General features: G+C 59.5%; 2 protein-coding genes and 1 non-coding gene across 6 annotated transcripts; 2 read left to right on the forward strand and 1 right to left on the reverse strand.

The window, feature by feature from the left end:
- Positions 1-215: 215 nt before the first annotated feature.
- Positions 216-8,863, forward strand: Grin3b (glutamate ionotropic receptor NMDA type subunit 3B). 2 transcript variants are annotated; one of them, XM_070008569.1, is made up of 9 exons: positions 2,088-2,233; positions 2,615-3,207; positions 4,483-5,515; positions 7,058-7,203; positions 7,283-7,398; positions 7,512-7,663; positions 7,907-8,071; positions 8,176-8,243; positions 8,376-8,863. In XM_070008569.1, the coding sequence occupies exons 1-9, from the start codon at positions 2,213-2,215 to the stop codon at positions 8,770-8,772; spliced, it is 2,691 nt and encodes an 896-aa protein (XP_069864670.1). In that variant the 5' UTR covers positions 2,088-2,212; the 3' UTR covers positions 8,773-8,863. The 2 variants fall into 2 exon arrangements, with proteins under 2 accessions (XP_069864671.1, XP_069864670.1); XM_070008570.1 differs by lacking the exons at positions 2,088-2,233; positions 8,376-8,863 and adding an exon at positions 216-647 and having other exon boundaries at positions 8,176-8,247.
- Positions 8,864-17,898, reverse strand: Tmem259 (transmembrane protein 259). Of its 3 annotated transcripts, none has more exons than XM_070008573.1 (11): positions 17,446-17,898; positions 12,392-12,667; positions 11,680-11,779; positions 11,494-11,604; positions 11,234-11,356; positions 11,047-11,147; positions 10,873-10,930; positions 10,708-10,791; positions 10,502-10,634; positions 10,286-10,385; positions 8,864-10,030 (listed from the first exon to the last, which is right to left on the reverse strand). In XM_070008573.1, exons 1-11 carry the CDS (start codon positions 17,674-17,676, stop codon positions 9,485-9,487), a joined length of 1,863 nt encoding a protein of 620 aa, XP_069864674.1. In that variant the 5' UTR covers positions 17,677-17,898; the 3' UTR covers positions 8,864-9,484. The 3 variants fall into 3 exon arrangements, with proteins under 3 accessions (XP_069864674.1, XP_069864673.1, XP_069864672.1); XM_070008572.1 differs by having other exon boundaries at positions 11,041-11,147; XM_070008571.1 differs by having other exon boundaries at positions 10,708-10,930.
- Positions 17,899-18,195: 297 nt separating this feature from the next.
- Positions 18,196-18,302, forward strand: LOC138817878 (U6 spliceosomal RNA). The gene has a single exon (XR_011368928.1). It is a non-coding gene; the product is annotated as a U6 spliceosomal RNA (small nuclear RNA).
- The last annotated feature ends 1,337 nt before the right edge of the window (positions 18,303-19,639 follow it).

Consider the following 19,639-nt stretch of genomic DNA (forward strand, 5'->3'; position numbering starts at 1 on the left):
TGCCCATGCAGGGCACCAGCAGGTCTGGCAGTGATTCCTCTCCTCCCTAGTGGCTGCTGGGGACCCGCAGGCGGCGGAAGCGCGGCTCGGCGGGGCCCGGGCAAGACGAGGTGCCGTGCGCTGCCCAGAGGGGACCGGGCACCCGGGGGGGACACGAGGATCGCGGACGGCTGGCGGTCCCTCCTCGCGCCGCGGTCACCGAGCGCAACTTTGTGATGGAGTTTGTGCGGGTGCTGTGGCTCGGGCTGGCGCTGGCGGTGGCGCTGGGCTGGGGAGCAGCCCGCGGCCACCCGCAGCCCTGCGGCGCCCTGGCCCGCCTGGGGGGCTCCGTGCGCCTGGGCGCCCTCCTGCCCCGCGCGCCCGCCGCCCGCGCCCGCGTCCGCGCCGCCCTCGCCCGGGCCAGCCTGGCACCGCCGCTGCCGCACAACCTCAGTGTGGAGCTGGTGGTCGCCGCGCCCCCGGCCCGGGACCCTGCCTCGCTCGCCCGCGGCTTATGCCAAATGCTGGCGGCGCCGGGCGTGGCGGCCCTGCTGGCGTTCCCGGAGGCGCGGCCCGAGCTGCGGCAGCTGCAGTTCCTGGCGGCCGCCACCGAGACGCCGGTGCTCAGCGTGCTGCGGCGGGAGGCGCGCGCGCCCCTCGGCGCCCCGGTACGCCAGGACGCGCCGCACGCGCGCGCGCTCGCGCGGCGATCGGGGACCGGGGACCGGGGCCCGGGGTCCGGGGTTCGGGGCGGGAGGCGCGCGAAGGCTGCGGGGTGGGGATTTGGGGGAGCCCGGACTCCCGGAAGCCGGATGTCCCCAGGGCACCGGGAACGGGGAACCCAGGGGCGGGATGACCGGGGGCTGCCCCGGGGCGCAGGGAGGTTGTTGGGTAGGAGGCTGGAGCCCCGGGGCGCAGGGCCTGGATGCCTCTGAAGCCTGGACGCGGGCCTTCTCTGAGGGCGCACAGGTCTTTTCCGGACCCCAGTCCGTAAGACGTGTTGCAGAGACCCCCTGTCTCTCCTCCTCCTTGGACGGACCCTCCTCCCCCCCCTCCCCGCCCCCGCAGCCCCGAGTTCTTGCTATCACCTGTGGTTGGGAGCGCAGCCGTTAGGTGGGGGTGCCCCCAAGACCTCTTTCCTGGCAGCATTCTCTCCTTTCTTCCGAGGACCCTCAAAGCGAAGCATGGCTCTTCCCGCCACCCCTTCCAGCGCCCCGGTCCCCAGGCAGCCGCTGTTATTCACGTCCCATCCTTGATGGGCCTCCCAAATTCTTTCTTCTTAATGTCAGCTCTGTTCAGAAATAAGGGGAGCAGAGAAGGTGGGGCAGATTTCCAGGGATCTTTAGAGAAAGATCCCCTCCCTCCTAGAGCCAGCAAAGAGGAGAACTCAGCTCAGGCCTGGGGCCTGGTGAGGGGGGACCCATGGAAGCAGGGAGGGCCAGGGTTGAAGACCCTACTGCCTCCCTCCTTCCAAACCCAACTTGAGGGAACTCTGGGCCCAAAGGCGCGCCCTCCCCATCCAGGAACCTTCCCGGGCCTAATGAAAGGTGCAGACACAAACCCAGGCCTGTGGTGCCCTCTGCTGTAATGTTTGGGAACTGCACCCATGGGTCTTTGGTGTCCTAAGCTTGGCCTTTTTAGGGCCTTTGAGACCGGCCTGGCCCTCGGGGATTCAAGCTGTATCCCCTGTCTGTCCTCCAGCACCAAACACTCTGGTCACACCCAGACCAAGTGCCATTTATCTTAGATGTCTGGTAAGGCTGTTATGCCTCCATGCACCTGGGAACAAGTCCCCAAAACACTACACAAGCCCTGGGTATAGAGGGGTAGCCAGTCTGTGCTAGCCTACGGGGCACAGTAATGTGTGAGAAGGGGATCCTAGTAGGGAGTGATCCAATTAGCTCTGAGCTTGGGTATTACAACTGGACAGTCCACAGGGAGCCATGGTTCTTGACCTTTGAGGGGACTTCAGGTAGGGGAGGAGGGGATGAGATCAGGAATGAGATGGAGGTGGTGGGCTGGGAAGGTGGCTCAGTGGTAGAGCGCTTGCCTTGCATGCCTGAGGCCCTGGGTTTGATTCCTCAGTACCACATAGGTAGAAAAAGCCAGAAGTGGTGTATGGCTCAAGTGGTAGAGCACTAGCCTTAAGCTGAAGAGCTCAGGGACAGTGCCCAGGCCCATAGTCCAGCCCCCACAACCGACCAAAAAAATTTATCAAAACAAAACCCAAGAAATGAAAAGGAATGAGATGGAGGTGGGTACCCAAGGGGCAAGGGAGTTCATAAAGGAAGCCCAGGGTTTGCCTAGATGGATGGCAAAATCTGCAGAGAGGAGGGGCAATAGAACTGGGTTTTGCAGAATGTCTAGTGACAGAAGGGTATTCTGGCTGGGAGAACAACCCCCCCCCAAATCTCCAAAGTGGGGCACTGTCACAGTGGGCAGAGCCAAAACTTGAGTGTCAAGCTAAGGAGGTTGAACTTTGTGCTAGTAACAAGGAGGGTTGAGAGCAAGGTTGGACTGGGAGAAGGCAGGGCTTTTGAGATGACATCTATTTATTGGACATCTATGATGGGATAGAATGGGGATCGTGGGATGTGGAGACCACCCACCCTAATTTATAGCCACCCCTTCCCAGACCCCGTTTCACCTGCAACTGGACTGGGCCAGCCCCCTGGAGACGCTGCTGGATGTGCTGGTGTCCTTGCTGCATGCGCATGCCTGGGAGAATATCGGCCTCGTCCACTGCCGTGTCCGGGACCCCAGTAGTCTGGTGGCCCTGTGGACAAGTCGGGCAGGCCAGGCCCCAAAGCTTGTGCTGGACTTGAGCAGGCCAGACACTGAAGACACAGCACTGCACACTCGCCTGGCCCCACTGGGGACACTGGCAGGAGAGGAAGCCCCAGTCTCCGCAGTTGTCCTCCTTGGCTGTGACACTGCCCGTATCGGCCGGGTGCTTGAGGCCGCACCACCCGGGCCCCGCTGGTTGCTGGGTACCCCGCTGCCTGCTGAGGCGCTGCCCACCACTGGTTTACCTCCTGGTGTGCTGGCATTGGGTGAGGTGACCCGACCCCCACTGGAAGATGCCATTCATGATGCCCTGGAGCTCATGACCCAGGCACTGAGCAGTGCAGCCCACGTGCAGCCCGAGCGAGCCCTGCTCCCGACCACAGTCAACTGTGAGGAGCTGCCACGGGCGGGACCAGAGTCTGCAGGGAGCTTCTTGGCACGGTGAGTGGGGAGCTTAGGGGAGGGGATCTGGGCCCTCAAGTACCCATCTGCCAAGTGTGGTGGCCCTGCCATGATCTCAGTAGATAGAAGGCCTAGGCAGAAGGCAGATGGCTAATCAATGTGGCTCTGTCTGAAAAATCCAACAAGTTGCCAGGTGCTGGTGGCTCACACCTGTAATCCTAGCTACTCAGGAGGCTGAGATCTGAGGATCACAGTTCTGAGTCAGCCAGAGTGGGAAAGTCCGTGAGACTCTTATCTCCAATGAACCCCCAGAAAACCAGAGGTGGCACTGTGGCTCAAGTGGTAGAGGGCTAGCCTTGAGCTGAAGAGTTCAGGGACAATGCCCACGCCCAGAGTTCAAGCCCTACAACCGACCAAAAAAAAAATCCAACAAGCTGGGAGCTGGTGGATCACTCGCAATACATCAGGGTTACCTTCTCACGAAGCTATGTTGGCCCCTTTGTATTTTTTTTTCCAGTCGTAGGGCTTGAACTCCTCAGGGCCTGAAAACTGTCCCTGAACTTCTTTTGCTCAAGGCTAGCACTCTACCACATGAGCAACAGCACCACTTTTGGCCTTTTCTGTATATGTGGTACTGAAGAATGGAACCCAAGGCTTCATGCATGCTACACAAACACTCTACCTTTAAGCCACATTCCCAGCCCGGCCCCTTTGTATTAAAATAGCAGCTCCACTGGACACTGGATGGTTCATACCTGTGATCCTAACTACTCAGGAGGTTGAGATCTGAGGATCCCAGTTCAAAGCCAGCCTGGGCAGGAAAGTCTGTGAGACCCAGCTCCAAAACCAGAAGTGGCACTGTGGCTCAAGTGGTAGAGTGCTAGCCTTGAGCAAAAAAGTTTAGGAACAGCACTCAGGCCGTAAGTTCAAGCCTCAATGCACACACGTGCATGCAAACACACACACACACACACACACACACACACACACAATTTGCTGTATAGCTGTCTTCATCCTTGAAAATGAAGCACGGCATTTTGGGGCATGAAAAAGTGGTATAGTTGGTGGGCACAAGGCTACAAGCTCACTCTGCAGCTCCTAGCTGGGGCAAACAATCCCCCAGTAATAATCAGCTCTAAGTCTTTGGCACCTGGGTGGTTAAGTTGGCTGCAGGCCAGGTATTCAGGGGGACAGGTGCGTCCGCTAGGAAGGAATCAGATCAGGTTGGGAAAAGTGGACCCCACTGTTTAGTCCAGGAACCCCAGTGGGGCCTACATGTGTGTTCCAGCCTCTCTTCACACCCCTCACCCCCAGGTTCTTGGCCAACACCTCCTTCCAGGGCCGTACGGGGCCTGTGTGGGTGACAAGTTCATCCCAAGTGCATATAACCCGAAGCTTCAAGGTGTGGAGCCTGCGCAGAGACCCGCGGGGTGACCCAGCCTGGGCTACGGTGGGCAGCTGGCGGGACGGGCAGCTGGTCTTGGAACCAGGCACTGCCGGTGTCCGCCCCCCATCCCCACCCGGGGCCCAGACTCGGCCAAAGCTTCGTGTGGTGACACTAGTGGAACATCCCTTTGTGTTTGTGCGTGAGCCGGATGAGGACGGGCAGTGCCCAGCGGGACAGCTGTGCCTGGACCCTAGCACCAATGACTCAGCCACACTAGACGCACTGTTTGCTGCACTGGCCAATGGCTCTGTGCCCTGGGCCCTGCGTAAATGTTGCTATGGTTACTGCATTGACCTGCTGGAGCGGCTGGCTGAGGACACACCCTTTGACTTCGAGCTGTACATTGTGGGCGATGGCAAGTACGGGGCCCTGCGTGATGGCCGCTGGACCGGCCTGGTGGGTGATCTGCTGGCTGGCAGGGCCCACATGGCGGTCACTAGCTTCAGCATCAACTCAGCCCGTTCTCAGGTGGTGGACTTCACCAGCCCCTTCTTCTCTACCAGTCTGGGCATCATGGTGCGCACTCGCGACACCGCCTCACCCATCGGGGCCTTCATGTGGCCTCTGCACTGGTCCATGTGGGTGGGCGTCTTCGCCGCCCTGCACCTGACCGCGCTTTTCCTCACCCTGTACGAGTGGCGCAGTCCCTATGGCCTCACGCCACGTGGCCGTAACCGGGACACTGTGTTTTCTTACTCCTCGGCTCTCAACCTCTGCTATGCCATCCTTTTCGGGCGTACAGTCTCCAGCAAGACGCCCAAATGTCCCACTGGGCGCTTCCTCATGAACCTCTGGGCCATCTTCTGCCTGCTGGTCCTGTCGAGCTACACGGCCAATCTGGCAGCTGTCATGGTGGGGGACAAGACCTTTGAGGAGCTGTCAGGAATCCATGACCCCAAGGTACGTGGTCAACATGGGATGGAGGATGCTGTACCAAAGTGTGGTCAGGGAATGGCGAACACAGGGCATAGCCATCCAACAACAGCCGCAGCAGCCAGAAAGGGAAGTATGGCTCAAGTGGTAGAGTGCCATCTTTGAGTGAAAAAGTCAAGCTAGAGAGTGAAGCCTCATGTTGAAGCCCCAATACTAGTAGAAAGAACAAAAAAGAAAGAAAGGCCAGGTGCTGGTGGCTCACGCCTGTAATCCTAGCTACTCAGGAGGCTGAGATCTGAGGATCGAGGTTCAAGACCAGCTCAGGCAGGAAAGTCCTTGAGACTCTGATCTCCAATTAACCACCAGAAAACTGGAAGTGGCGCTGTGGCTCAAGTAGTAGAGTGCTCGCCTTGAGCTGAATTGCTCAAGGGACAGCAGCCAGGCCCCGATCAAGCCCTACAACAACAACAAAAAGAAAAAAAAAAAGGAAGGAGGAAAGGAGGAAAGAAGGAAGGAAGGAAGGAAGGAAGGAAGAGCCGGGCACCAGTGGCTCACACCTGTAATCCTAGCTACTCAGGAGGCTGAGATCTGAGGATCACTGTTCAAAGTCAGCCCAGGCAGGAAAGTCTGTGAGAATCTTATCTCCAATAAACCACTCAAAAACTGGAAGTGGAGCTATGGCTCAAGCGGTAGAGCACTAGCCTTGAGCTGAAGAGCGCAGGGACAGTGCCCAAGCCCAGAGTTCAAGCCCCCCGACTGAACAACAACAAAAAAAAAAAATGCAGGAAGGAAAGAAGCAAGATTGGAAGCCTGGCACTGATGGTTCACACCTGTAATTCTAGCTACTCAGAGGCTGAGATCTGAAGATCAAGCGTTGAAGCCAGCCCTGCCTCTAATTAACCACATACAAAAAAGCTGAAAGTGGAGCCCTGGCTCAATTGGTACAACACTAGCCTTGAGTAAAAGAGCTTAGGGACAGCACTCAGGCCCAGAGTTCAAGCCCAGTACTAGGGCTTGAAAAGGAAAAAAGCAGGATTGGGGAAGAGTGGGCTGGTCCAGGGTTAGATCCTGGATGCATAATGGGAGGATTGGGGGTGGGGTGGGTGGGAGGTTGGAGGGAGGGTGATTGGAAGGATGGGAGGGGGGAGGGGGAGGTTGGAAGGGAGGGTGATTGCATGGATGCTGAAGAGCATGGTTGGGCTTGGCCCTGGTGAGTCTGGGCAGGCCTACAGTAGGTGGTTTGTTCCTGGTATACAGGTGGACTGGCTGTGGGGGTGGGGTGGGGTAGAATGGGAATCTGAGGGGCATGTGAATGTGAAGGGGACAGAAGAGAGTAGTGTGGGGTTTGGGGTTCCCTTAGGACCCCAAGAGAAGCCACTGAGGAGGCAAGTTGAAGGTGACATTTCCTCCCCATGTAGATGGATGCTCAGGCTTTGTAAACCAAAGGTCTCGACCAAGTGACCTTGCCCCCAGGGACCCCTGGGCAGGGCCAGGATCTTGATGGGTATCATGGCTGGGGAGGGGTTCCCAGGATGGTGGGCACTGCTGATCTCTGCCCACTCCCCACAGCTGCACCACCCGTCCCAGGGCTTCCGCTTCGGGACGGTATGGGAGAGCAGTGCGGAGGCTTACATCAAGGCCAGCTTCCCGGAGATGTACGCACACATGCGGCGCCACAGTGCACCCACCACGCCCGATGGCGTGGCCATGCTCACGTGAGACCCGGCCCGGGGGCAGGGTGTGTGGGGGAGGTCGAGCTGCCGATCCTACCCCACTGACCCTGCCTCCCCCCAGGAGCGACCCCCCCAAACTCAATGCCTTCATCATGGACAAGTCACTGCTGGACTACGAGGTGTCCATCGACGCGGACTGTAAATTGCTGACAGTGGGCAAGCCTTTCGCCATTGAGGGTGAGGGGGGCCGAATGGTGGGGAGCCAGGGGGCTCGTGGGGGCAGGGCTGAGGTGCCCCATGTGGGGGTACAGCTCTCCTGGGGTTGTGTTCCACCTGCCTGGGTTCCCCAGGCTACGGCATTGGACTGCCCCAGAACTCACCCCTTACTTCCAACCTGTCTGAGTTCATCAGCCGCTACAAATCTTCTGGCTTCATCGACCTGCTCCACGACAAGTGGTACAAGATGGTGCCTTGTGGAAAGCGGGCCTTCGCCGTGACGGAGGTGAGGAAGGGCTTCAGGCCGAGGTGGAGGGTAGGCATAGGGGCCCTGGAGGCTGCCTGAGGTGCCAGACTCCCTGATCATTCTTGCGCACTTGTTTTTGTCCTACAAAACCCCAGCTGCCACGTCCCCATCTCATCCTGGCTCCACAGGCCCCAGGCCCTCCTCTGGTCCGGACCCCACCCTCTCCATGCAGGGGTCTTTGTCATGTGATCATGTGGGATCCCTGCTTGTGTTCCATCCCAGACCCTCCAAATGGGCATCTACCACTTCTCGGGGCTCTTCGTGCTGCTCTGCCTGGGCCTGGGCAGTGCCCTGCTTAGCTCTTTGGGTGAGCATGTCTTCTACCGCCTGGCACTGCCCCGCATCCGCCGTGGCAACAGGCTGCAGTACTGGCTGCACACCAGCCAGGTGAGGTGGGCTGTGGCTGCACAGGGGCAGGGCGGGCTGCAGGCCTGCCAGGGCGGTGGGCCCCTAGCCCAGCACACCACCAATGGGGACTGTGTCGGTCTCAGAAAATCCACCGGGCGCTCAACACCGGGCCACCAGAGGGGCCACAGGAAAGGCTGGAGTCAGAGCCCAGGTAAGGACGGGCCACCTGTGGGAGGGACCAACAACCCTTGGTGGGGCCCGGGCTCCGGGCCTCCCTGCAGGCCACTGTGGCCGAGGTGGACGTGGCCGGTGGGGCGTTGCTTCGCCCCGTTCCTGTCCTTAGTGGAGCCGAGGAGCCGCGGCTGGACCCCGAGGGCCCCGGGCGCTGGAAACGTGTGCGCAGGGCTGTGGGCAAAGAGCGCCGAGTGCGCTTCCTGCTGGAGCCAGGGGCGGCTGCGGCCCAGGACTCGGAGGCGGGTGAAGCTGACGCCTGTGTGGAGCCCCTGCCACCAGGGGGCCCCGTGTGGCTGTGCTCCAACGGGAGGCCGGCGGCCCCGCGCGCGGCCGAGCTGGAGGCGCTGGCACGGCACATCGAGGACGTGAAGGAGCGCCTCCGCCAAGCCCTGCTGAGGCGCGGGGAGCTGCGGGCCCAGCTCGGGAGCGGGAGCGGCGCGCGCCGCCGGCCCCTGCGCCTGCGGCAGGCAGCAGGCAGCCCAGATGACGACGAGGACCAGCAGTGAGGAGCGGACGGAGCCACAGCTGCCACCCACCTGCCAGCCGTCCAGGCAGGGTGGGCCGGGAGGGCCGGGTCCCCCGAACATGCAGACCGCACCCTGTCCACAGACAGTTTATTCTATATACAAACAACTTCGTACACCGCAATTAAATAGAATGGAATGAGCAGCCTGAGCCGGCCCACTCCCGTGCGAGCAGGGCTGGACCCTGGCCACTGCTCTTGGCACCTGTGTCCCTGCGCCTGAGCCGCAGCGCTTCTCTCTTGGGGACCCCAGGCTGGTCGCTCTCGTGGACAGGGGTGGCCGTGGAGAAGGCACTGCGCAGGGAGCACCAGGCAGGGCTGGACAGCACAAAGGTGTGCGAGGCCCCGTCCCGCCCTGCCTGCTCCTCCGCGTGGTAGCCTTGCCCACCTTGACCTACTGCTGCCCTGGACTGCACATGGGCCAGTACACTCAGATCTTCCAGAACCTTCCAAGTCTCCACTCCATCCCCTTCACAGACCACCACAAACCCAGCTGACTAGCAGGTCAAGCCTTGGTGGGCTCCACATCTGATCTGGCAAGACAGGCCCCACCTCTCACAAACTGGATGAACCCCCCACCATCCTGAGCAGACAGGTGGTCCGGAAGAAGGAGGTAGAGGACACTGGTGCCCCCCAGGGATGGCTTCCTCCGCCCCACCAGCTGCAGAAGCAGGGACAGGTGGCTCAGGGGCTTCTCAGGACCCGACCTGGGAGGGTGCATCTGTTGAGCCTGGGGTGGCAGGGCTGGGTCCACTCCCCGAAGCCTCCGTTGGGGCTGCATCAGATGCCAATGAGTCACTCTGAGGAGCACTGTCCTGGGAGGTGTGGGGTGGGCTCCCACTGGGGCTCAGGGATCTCGCAGGCCGTCGCTCCAATAGTGAGGCACTCAGGCCAGACAGGAATGAGGCATCAGAGATGATGGCAGCTGTCTCGGCCATCCAGCCCAGGTCACTTCCAGTGGCTGCTGCCACAGATGCTGCCACAGCCCCCAGGGAGCTGGGTGCTGCAGCTCCAGGCCCAGGCCCTCCGCCGACTCCAGTGGAGCCCGGGCCCAGGGCGAGTGGCTGGCCTGCAGGGTCAGGGGTGGTGGCTTGGGTGCCAGAGTTGTTGTTCAGGTCGTCGGGCAGCGCCGTGGGCGTCCCAGGACCCAGCTGTGGGCTCTGTAGCAGCATCTCCTGGATGCGGATCTGCTGCAGGATGGCTGGCAGCTCGTAGTGGTGGAAGAAGTAGATCATGGAATGCTGTGGGTGGAAGAGGCGGGTCAGAGCCCAGGAAGGCCCCAGACCAGGAGAGGGGGACACCATACCGCTGTCCACCCGCTGTCCACGCTGCCCTGCGGGGTGGGGCTGGCTTACAGGAGATTGTGCCCCCAGCAGCAGTGTGCCAGGGGGCAGCAAGGCCCAGAGCAAGGACCCACACTGCCCTGGGGACCTGGCCACCTCACCAGCCTGTCTCCCCTGCGTACCACCAGACCCTCCTACCCACCCAGGCCTCACCTGGATGAACAGCCAGGATGTGACCAGGGCCAGGCTACTGTACTGCCCATTGAAGCGGTAGTGGTAGGCGTAGAAAGCGAAGTGGTACAGGTAGAAGAACCTGTGCAGGGCAGGGCCATGAGCACTGGCAGACTCACCTGCCTGGACCCCACACTGCCCCTTGTCCCCAGCCCTCCAACCGCCCCGCCCCGCCCCGCCCCGCCCCGCCCGGCTCACCGCAACCAGTGCCGCTTGCTGGTGTTGGTGTGGCAGCAGATGGCATCGTACTGGTCAGCCAGCCACACGATGAGGATGATGTAGAAGGCTGTGGTGGTGTCGTTGAAGAACTCAGACATGATGGCCTCCATCCCTGCGGGGACAGGCAGCACGGTTGGAGCAGGCGGGGTGGGGTGAGGGTGGGGGGTGCTGGGCAGAGTCCTCACCGACGAGGGCCAGGATGACAGTCAGCAGAGGTGCTGCGGGAAAGGCGATGGCCATGTTCATCTCCAGCATCTGCAGCAGGTCCACTGCGGGCACAGGGCGCGGGGGCCACTCGTGAGGGCCTGGGGGCGAGCCCGCCCCGCCCCCCGCGGCTGGCCGGGACTCACCGATGAAGACGAAGATCTGGTGATGGGAGTAGCGGAGCAGCATGGACACGCTGAGTGTCTGCAAGGGAGGAGCAGGGGTGAGGGGCTGCGGGGAGTTGACACCCCAGAGCCCCGCCCCTACCGAGGCCCCACCCACAGCTCCTCCCCAGGACCCCACCGGCCCCTCACACTCACGAAGATGACCATGATCACGAAGGCGGCCAGGTAGGATGTGCGGGCCATCCACATGCTGACAAAGCGGTAGTGCTCACCAGACACCACGTTCCGCAGGAAGCCTGTGGGGAAGGCAGTGAGAACGGCCTAGACCCACACCTTCCCCTACCTGCCTGGGCCGGACCCACCATCCCGGCCTGTACCCTACCCTTGTTCTCCTCATTCTCAGCCAGGCCCTTCACACTGGACATGAGGATGTCATCATAGCCCAGGAACTCATCCAGCAGCAGGCGGCTGAACCGGTCCCCAAAGCACTGGTCTCGAGTAGGATCTGTGGGAGGGCGCAGTCAGGGCTGGCAGAGCAGGGAAAAAGGTGCCCCGGGAGGTGTCCTGTGGCTGGGTGGGGTCCTTGGGCCCCGGTCCCACCCCATGGCAGCATGACACCCTGTGGCACGGGGTTGGACTCACCCAGCGTGACGACCATGACGGGGATACTGAGGCGCTGGCGCGTGGCCTGTGACAGCCGCAGAAAGCCATATTCCAGCGAGTACTCCACGATGTACTCATCCTGGGGCCACACTGTAGGGACAGGGCCGGTGAGCCCTGGCTCGTGGGCCCCACCCCCACCCCACTGGCCCACAGCTCTGAGTATACCTTTGGCAGGTGTCTCCGGGAAGGGAAATTCCTGGCTGTCATTCAAGGCCTCAGCTCCACCTGGTGGCTTGAACACCTTGGGCTCAATGTCCAGCTCAAACTGTGGGCAACCAGGGACCAAGGCATCAGTGTGGTCATCTGGGACCTGAGGACCAACTCTTCCAGGTGCAGCCCCTGGGCTCCTCCCCCTCCCTCCCCCCAGACTGGGACCACTGTCCTATCACAAACAAGGCTCAAACTTTCTGTACTTCTGTCAAGGCCCAGAACTCTACCCCAGTCCCAAGCCTCCCCCATATGTGGTTCCAGGAAAGGGTTTGAGCCCTGAAGCTGGGGACTCAAGCAGAGTTTGGGCAGAGGCCTCAGGTCCCAGGGCAAGTGTCACTCAGGTGCTCCCCCTAATACCCCCCTCCCTCACCCCGCCATAGCTAGAGCATGAGTTTCTCTCCATCATGGATGGAGGCTGAGAGGACCCTCTACCACCGTGCCACCTCAGGTGGGTGCAGATTTCTTGGCTCAGCCCTTGTCTTCTCCTCTGCCACTCTGCCTTCCACCACCCCAGAACCAGGCCCATCTCCACGTAACAGCAGGGAACCCCTCACTGAAGGCCATCAAGGCCAAGCAGACAGCGTGCTGCCAAGCCCTTTGAAGGGTGGCCCCCTCTCCTGGCATGGGTCTCCTTCACTCAGTTTTACACCCGCTGATCAGAGCTCACCTTAACAGAGCTGTTCCCAAACATCTCCATGGTCAGCTCCTCCTCCTCCTCCTCCTCCAGCTCCAGGCCTCCTGGCTCCACAGCCAGGCCCGAGAAGCTCTGGCGGCCGCCATCACAGAACTGCAGGAAGACGGGTGCGCGGCTCGAGTTGTGCCGCACCTCCACGCGAAGGATGCCCTCCCGGGGCCACCTGTCACGCACATGCTCCAGGCAGTTGATGGGTGAGCGGGAGAAGACGATGTGGATGTAGGCCAGCACGAAGAGCACAAACAGGGCCTGAGGAGAACAGCAGTGAGTGGACCTGCTTGGCAGGCGACAGGAGGAGAAGGGAGTCCCCGGCAACTCAAGTCCTGATTGGGCCTACGGCCCATGAAAGGCTCATGGGTCTTGGGTCTTTCTCTCTTTTTTTTTGGTGTGTGCAAGTACTGGAGCTTGAACTCAGGGTCTGGGTTGGCACTCTACCACTGGAGCCACACCCCCACTTCTGGCTTTTCTACTTCTGGTTAACCGGAGATAAGAATCTCACCAACTTTCCAGCGTGGGCTTGGCTTTGACTCTTGGTCCTCTGATCTCTGATTTGATCTCAGATCTTTTGAATAACTAGGATTGTAAGAGTGAGCCCCCTGGTTAAAGGCCTTAGGCTCTGAATACTGGTGACTGGCCATGATTTCTCAGGGAGAAGACAGGCTCTCTGTCGGGTCTTGTGGGTGAGACTCCACCCAAGATGTGGGGCTGGGCTCAGGGCACCAGTTCTGTGTCCACCAGGCTGCCTGCGAGGCCTGCCACGCAGGTGAGGCCAGCTGGGCTCTGGACTACACATATACCAGTTTGCCTCTGTCCTCAGAGCCCCTGATCTCACCAGCTAAGAATAGCCTTTCCTGGCTAGGCAGCCTCTGCACCCCTGCCAGGCCTGACACAGGCCAAGGACACAGCTGACCCTTGTGGGCAGGACCCAGGCATTCAGGACAGGCCCAAGAAGCTTCCTCATCTATAAAGTGGAACAGCAGCCACCTTCACCCTCAGGGGCCCTGGTGGTATTTGGGGACATGCAGGGCTGTCATGACTGCTCTGGCATGGAACAGGTGGAGGACCCTAGGGGAAAGGGGGTTCCAGGGAGTTGTATGGTACTCTGCTAAGAACTGGATGTTTTACCAGTTGTGCCAGCACAGTCTCCCATGCCATATACATGCCTGCCAAATGCACTTCCAGAGTTCCCAGACTCCCCAGGGAAGAGGTGTCTGGACTCTAAAACTACAGCCAGAGAGGCCCACCCAGACCAGAGATGCTAGAGCACAAAACCTTTCTGCTGACAGAGGCCGGTATTCGGGGAAGAATGAGCTGCTGGTGACCACAGAGTCATGAGCACAACTGCCAGAACTCTACCCCTTCCATGCCCACAGGCAGCCGGACCTTCCCCCCCCTCCCCCCCCCCCCCGTGGAGTATTCTGGCCAGACCCAATGGCTATAACCTCAAGTGAGCAAAGACTCAGCAAATGGCAGAAAGAGGCCATAGGTCTCAGCTCCTGCTGGCATCCTGGATCACAGCAGAAGCTGGCACAAGGCTCGCAAGAGATTCAAAGCTCCTCCTCTGGGGCCAAGTGGAAGTAAAAGCTTCTGTCCCTCACAACCAAAAGCACCAAAAGCTAGGGGTCAGCACTGGACAACAGGCCTGCACCACACAACAGTGGTGACACAGCATGTCCCAAGCCAGGGGCTGCCTGCTTCTCAGGGATACCCGGCCACCACTGCCCGAACTCACAGAGGAAGAACTGGGGCAGAGGGGTTGCAGACCTGAGGTCACAAGGACGGCAGACCAGGCCTCCAGCTGACCATCACCATGAACAGACCAGTGGCCCTGGGCAGACCTGAAGCCGAGGTGATGCTGAGGGACCCACGTCCTGCCCCACACGCCTCCCACAGGCCTGGACCTGACCCCACAGTGGGGTCAGCCTCTGTGGATGTGTGGACTTGGTCACATAGCCTCTAGGCCCCTTAGAGCTGTGGCTCAGCTGTTACCCTGGTATCCCCCTCCAGCTGCCCTAGCAATGGTCACACTCTCAAACCAGGTGCCCCATGCTGGTCAGGCCCAGAAGACACCCATGTGGTTTCCTCCACTAACCTACTGGGTCTCTGCCCTACCCAACAAGACCAGCTCTTGTCTGGGACTCAGTTTCCCCATTCCAGAGCAATGAGCGGGTAACACCCAGCCAGACTCACCCCTGGGTCCTCTGGCCAAGGCTGCCCTCTGCCACTCCACATGCTTTGGTGACCCAGACCAAACCCTGTGTCCCACTGCTGTCCCCAAACTTCCAGCCAGCTTGCCCTGGGCTCGACTGCCAGGACCCTGGCTCTCCACTTCGGTGGCCACTCCCCTGCACTTCCCCACCCCATGCTCAGCCTCACTCCTGGCACCACCCTTCCCCAATGCACCTTCGGTGCTGCATCCCAGAGCACAGGGAGACAGGGACGAAGCACTAGCAGACACGAGGCTGCAGAAGCTGCCTGCCCCTGCCACCGCCTCCAGGAAGCCCCCTGGCCTCACTTCCTGATCCCCAGGAACCAGGTCCAAGCCCACTGGCCTATCTCTGCGAGTCTCAAGAGACGACACTTTTCTCCTCTGAGAAGGTAGCCCCCCACAGCCCCAGCTAGAGTCTGCAGGAACCCAGGTCTTTTCTACTCAGCACCCCGCTGCTTCCCTCCCAAGGGCACAGCACAGAGACTCCCAGGAGTGGCCATAGTGACAGTCCCTTCCTCCCCCAAGAGAGAGTAGGGGCCTGGAGTCTGTCCTCTCCTCGGTCCTCGGTATCCCCAAGAGGGGCACACTGCTTGCTATCCCGACTCACCAGAGAGCAGGGCCCTGGCCACCTCCAGCACTGCTCACTGGCTGCCAGAAGACAGCACTGCAGGTTTACCCTCTCTGTCTTACTAGTCTCTGGGCCAGGACGCAGCCACCTTTCCCAGCAGCCCGAGGCTCAGAGTGTGTGGAAACAGGGTTTGGCTACTCAGGTCCACAGAGCAGCAGCCAGGCGGCCTGGTGGGCAGGAAGCAGAGAAGAAAGAGAGCTTCCTGGAACCCAGCACAGCCTCAGAAAGCAGTTGTTCCGGCCTGGGCTTCACAAATAAAGGAAATAAAAGGCACCAGCTGTGATGGCACACTTCCTGATGAACAAATCCTCAGTTCTACCAGCAATCCCACCATCCAGCATCTCTAAGCTGAGAGACTCAGGGAGGCTGAAGGCATCCCAAGGGCTCTACCTTCTTTGAGGCTCCTACTTGGCAGCACAGGGTGACCAGTGCCAGTGGCCCAACCCAAGCTGTACTGCTCTGAGTGGCACCTGCCTGGAAGACAAGAGCCAGGGCTGCAGGGATCCCCCAAAGGCCAGCCCCTTCTACATCAGGAGGCAGTGGGACCAGAGTGTGGTTCTCCACCACACCAAGCACACCTTCAGGGAGGTTTGGCATGGGCGGGCACCTCAGTGACAGTGGTGCTCAAAGGCACCTGAGCCCCTTCAGAGACTCAGACCACTCTGAGGAAAATCCACTCCACACACAAGCCTTTGTCCACAGGTTCAGAGCATCAGAGACTCTGATACAGGATTCCAGATTCAGTGTCACAGAACCACCTCCTCAGCCACCATCACCTCTCAACAGGACAGGGAAGAACCAAGCTGTGCTAGGGGCTACAGAGAGGAAGAAGGCAGGCAGAACCTGCTGTTTTAGGGTGCAGCACCTGCCTGAAAGGCCAGCTCCTCACACCTGGGCACTGTGCTATCTGCACATGCAGGGGGACTTACTTAGAAGTTCTGATTGAGGCCAGGACTGGCTCCCAGCTTCGTCCAAGGGCCAGGTTTCGGCTCCTTTACACCAAACCCCGAAGAGCAGCCAGCTTCCACCCAACTGCTCAGCCCACACCCTTACCTCCCCTGTCCATGGGCATTAATCCCTTTCTGCAGACAGGAAGAAAAAGCCAGGCACCAGAGGGGCTCATGGTTTGAAGCTAGCCTGGGCAGGAAGGTCCGAGAGACACTTAACTCCAATTAACCAGCAAAAAGCCAGAAGTGGCGGCCAGAAGTGATGGTACATCAGTGGCTCACACCTATAATCTTAGCTACTCAGGAGGGTGAGATCTGAGGATTACAGTTCGATCCCAGCCTGGGCAGTAAAGTCCGTGAGCCTCCACTTCCAATTAACCACCAAAAAAAAAAAAAAGCTGGAAGTGGTAGAGTGCTTGCCATAAGCAGAATAAAACTCAAGGACAGCACCCAAGCCCTGAGTTCAAGACTCAGTACTCTGGCACACACACAAAAAGAAAACGAAAGAAAAAGGAGGAGCTTGCTCAGCGATATCAACACTGCCCCTGCCATTTCTCCATTTTCTGGGGGGAGTCAGAAACCTAGAACCCAGGTGACCTAGCTGTTTCCCGGGGCCAAACTCCTTCCTGGAGGCTGGCACTTGTCCTTCCTGAGGCCTCAAGAAGTGGGCATGGACAGGACAGGCAGGCAGAGCCCCATAGGAGGTTTAATCAGACCCAGGCAAGGCAGCTGTGAAACTGCTGCTGCTCACCCTAGCAGGAAGCCCCTGTCCCAAGCAAGGCCCTGAGAGGCTCAGCACAGGAAGAGCTGTGGGCAGGTGGAAGGTTCCAGGAAGGGGAACACCAAAAGGAGCCACTGTCAGCGCAAGAGCCAGGGCAAGAGGGCGGCTCCCAGGGCTGAAGGGAAAACCGGTATGGCGATAGGCTGGGTACTAGGCCAGACTAGGGTGAGTGGGGGTTCAGGATCCCAGGCTGCAGAGTCAGGGGTCAAAGGGCAGGAGGAGGGCCCTGGGGAGGTAAGGGCCGCTAAAGGAGATGGGGGACCCGGGAAGGAGGAGGCCGGGACTAGGGTCGACGACGCGGTGACAGCCTGTCACTTGGCATTCTTCCTAGGCGGAGATGGGCAGGGTGGCACTCCAGCTCTAGGCGCTCGGGGTCAGATGTGGCACGCTCGGGGTCAGAGGGTATGAGGCCTCTGGGATAGAGGATCGGGGTTGGGGGGGGCGTGATCGGGGTCCCGTCACCTTGAGCAGCACGAAGAACTCGAAGAGGCGGCGGAAGGCGGGAGGGAAGAGCCGCGAGTAGGTGACAGCCATCTTGAAGAAGAGTGCGTGGAACAGCCGGTCGCGCACGTTGATGAGGGGGTTGGGGTTCAGGTTGGGGGTGCGCGGGCCGCGCGCTGGGGCCGGACCGCCGCCGCCGCCGCCGCCGTTAGGCCCAGGCCCCGGGGCCGCGGGCGCAGCGTGGTCCGACATACTGCCCGCGTCTCCCTGGCGGCCGGCCCGGTGTCTGAGGCGCGTCCCGGCCTCTGCCGCCCTCGCCGCTGCCCACGGCCGCCGCCGCCTTCGCCTTCACCAGCGTCCGCGACGGGCCAGGGACGCCAGCGAGCACGCTAGGCCAGAAAGTCCTCGTCCACTGGAGCACCCTGGGATACCCGTGGCCGCCCGCGGAGGTCTGGCTCGCCCTCGTTCCCGGAGTCCAGGCTCTACGAGGCAGGAGGGCGGAGCCGCGTGTGGCCCGTCTCATTTGCATAGAGATTTCCCACAAGTCTTCGCGGCTTAAGCGGCTGCGCTCCAGACCTCTTCCTAGATCGATATCTGAAGATTTATTTTAAAACCTAATGAGATACTCAAAGTAAAATACTAAAGTGAAAGGCATTCTTTCTTGGGGGCAATTACCAAAAAAGATCCCACAGAATGGCCAGCGAGGTCACCTAACTGTAAAGTGTTTCTATGCCGAGGTCTTTAAATAGCGAAATCAGCAAGCTTTATGTTGTGTTCGCTTCGGCAACACATATACTAAAATTGGAACGATACAGAGAAGATTAGCATGGCCCCTGCGCAAGGATGACACGCAAATTCGTGAAGCGTTCCATATTTTTGTTTAAAATTTCCACCACCAGCCCAGTGTATCCTATTAGGGAAGGTCCCTGAGAGTGGAACCGGGGGTCCCGTCCAGGCTTCCCCGCGGCCCTGCTGGTGGACAGCCCCAGGACAGGAACCCCGGGGCCAGCACCCAGTGTGAGTTCCCTCCTGAGTGTGAGATGCTTCTCCACTGTGCTCCAAAGTCAACGATCATTCACTGCAGAGACAGAAAGGAGGGAGGGGATCCTTGAGCCAGGAAGTACACAGGACACTCAGACTGGGCAAACAAACATTTCAAAGTGGAAGGGAGGGCTGGGGAATGTGGCTTAGTGGTACAGTGTGCTTGCTCACCTGAGGTCTTGGGTTCGATTCTGCACAATCAGAAAGAGCAGGAAGTGGTGCTGTAGTTCAGGTGGTAGAGTGCTAAGCCTTGAGCAGAAGAGGCTCAGGGACAGTGCCCAGGCCCGGAGTGCGAGCCCCAGGACTGGCAAAAAGAAAAAAAGAAAGTTGCAGGAAGTGCTGCCTCAGGGCTTGAAGTATGAGCACTTGGGAGCATCGCTGTGGCCACTGAAAGTCATTGTGATAGGCTCCAAGTGGAGATCTAACTAATAGGAGCAAGCACTATTTTGTGGAAGATACAGACACAACTTGCCTGGGTCCTGTCCCTCAGCTCTTCAGCTCAAGGTTAGTGCTTTATCACTTGAGCCACAGCACCACTTCTAGCTTTTTTTGCTTATGTGGTGCTCAGGAATGGAACCCAGGGCCTCATTCAAGACAAGCACTCTACCACTGAGCCACTTTCCCAGCCCAGGAGGTGACTCTTGAAGCTTAAGACAAGCCTCTCAGACCTACTCAGGCTCTGCCTATATATTAGTTGCTCAATAAATGCACAGTCTTGACATTATTTTGGATCACTCCTCCTTGCCTCTCACTCTGCTGGTTGCAGAAAGGAAAAAGCTTTCTTTCCCAATGAAAAGAACGGCTGTACCGCAATCTCCAAATGGTGCTTCACACCTGCAATCCTAGCTACTCAGGAGGCTGAGATCTGAGGAGCGCAGTTCAAAGCCAGCCTAGGCAGGAAAGCCCCTGAGACTCCTACTTCCAATTAACTGCCAGAAAAGCCTTAAGGCTCAAGTGGTAGAGTGCTAAATTGAGTGAAAAAGTTCAGGGACCAGCACCTTAAACCCTGAGATGAAGACTCAGGACCAGCACAAAAGAAAAAAAGAAAAGAAAGAAAATGAAAGGGCTAAGGGAGAGTATGAGATCCTGAGTTCAAGCCCCAGGACTGGCACCAAAAAAAAAGCCCACATGTTTTTGTTGCAATAAGGATTCTGGATCTATCTGGTACCATCTT

Source organism: Dipodomys merriami, unplaced genomic scaffold, assembly GCF_024711535.1.
Source record: "Dipodomys merriami isolate MVZ:Mamm:240054 unplaced genomic scaffold, mDipMer1.0.p SCAF_70, whole genome shotgun sequence".
NCBI classification, from domain to species: Eukaryota; Metazoa; Chordata; class Mammalia; order Rodentia; family Heteromyidae; genus Dipodomys; species Dipodomys merriami.

What these genes read in the sequence shown, in the direction of transcription:
- Grin3b (XM_070008570.1), top strand. Translation starts at nt 216, where the DNA reads ATGGAGTTTGTGCGGGTGCTGTGGCTCGGGCTGGCGCTGGCGGTGGCG. An exon ending in GGGCCTTCGCCGTGACGGAG is followed by an intron (nt 7,664 to 7,906) that starts GTGAGGAAGGGC and finishes GTTCCATCCCAG; the next exon opens with ACCCTCCAAATGGGCATCTA. An exon ending in ACTGGCTGCACACCAGCCAG is followed by an intron (nt 8,072 to 8,175) that starts GTGAGGTGGGCT and finishes TGTCGGTCTCAG; the next exon opens with AAAATCCACCGGGCGCTCAA.
- Tmem259 (XM_070008571.1), bottom strand. Translation starts at nt 17,676, where the DNA reads ATGTCGGACCACGCTGCGCCCGCGGCCCCGGGGCCTGGGCCTAACGGC. An exon ending in CGTCATGGTCGTCACGCTGG is followed by an intron (nt 11,357 to 11,493) that starts GTGAGTCCAACC and finishes GCCCTCCCACAG; the next exon opens with ATCCTACTCGAGACCAGTGC. An exon ending in AGCAAGCGGCACTGGTTGCG is followed by an intron (nt 10,386 to 10,501) that starts GTGAGCCGGGCG and finishes TGCCCTGCACAG; the next exon opens with GTTCTTCTACCTGTACCACT.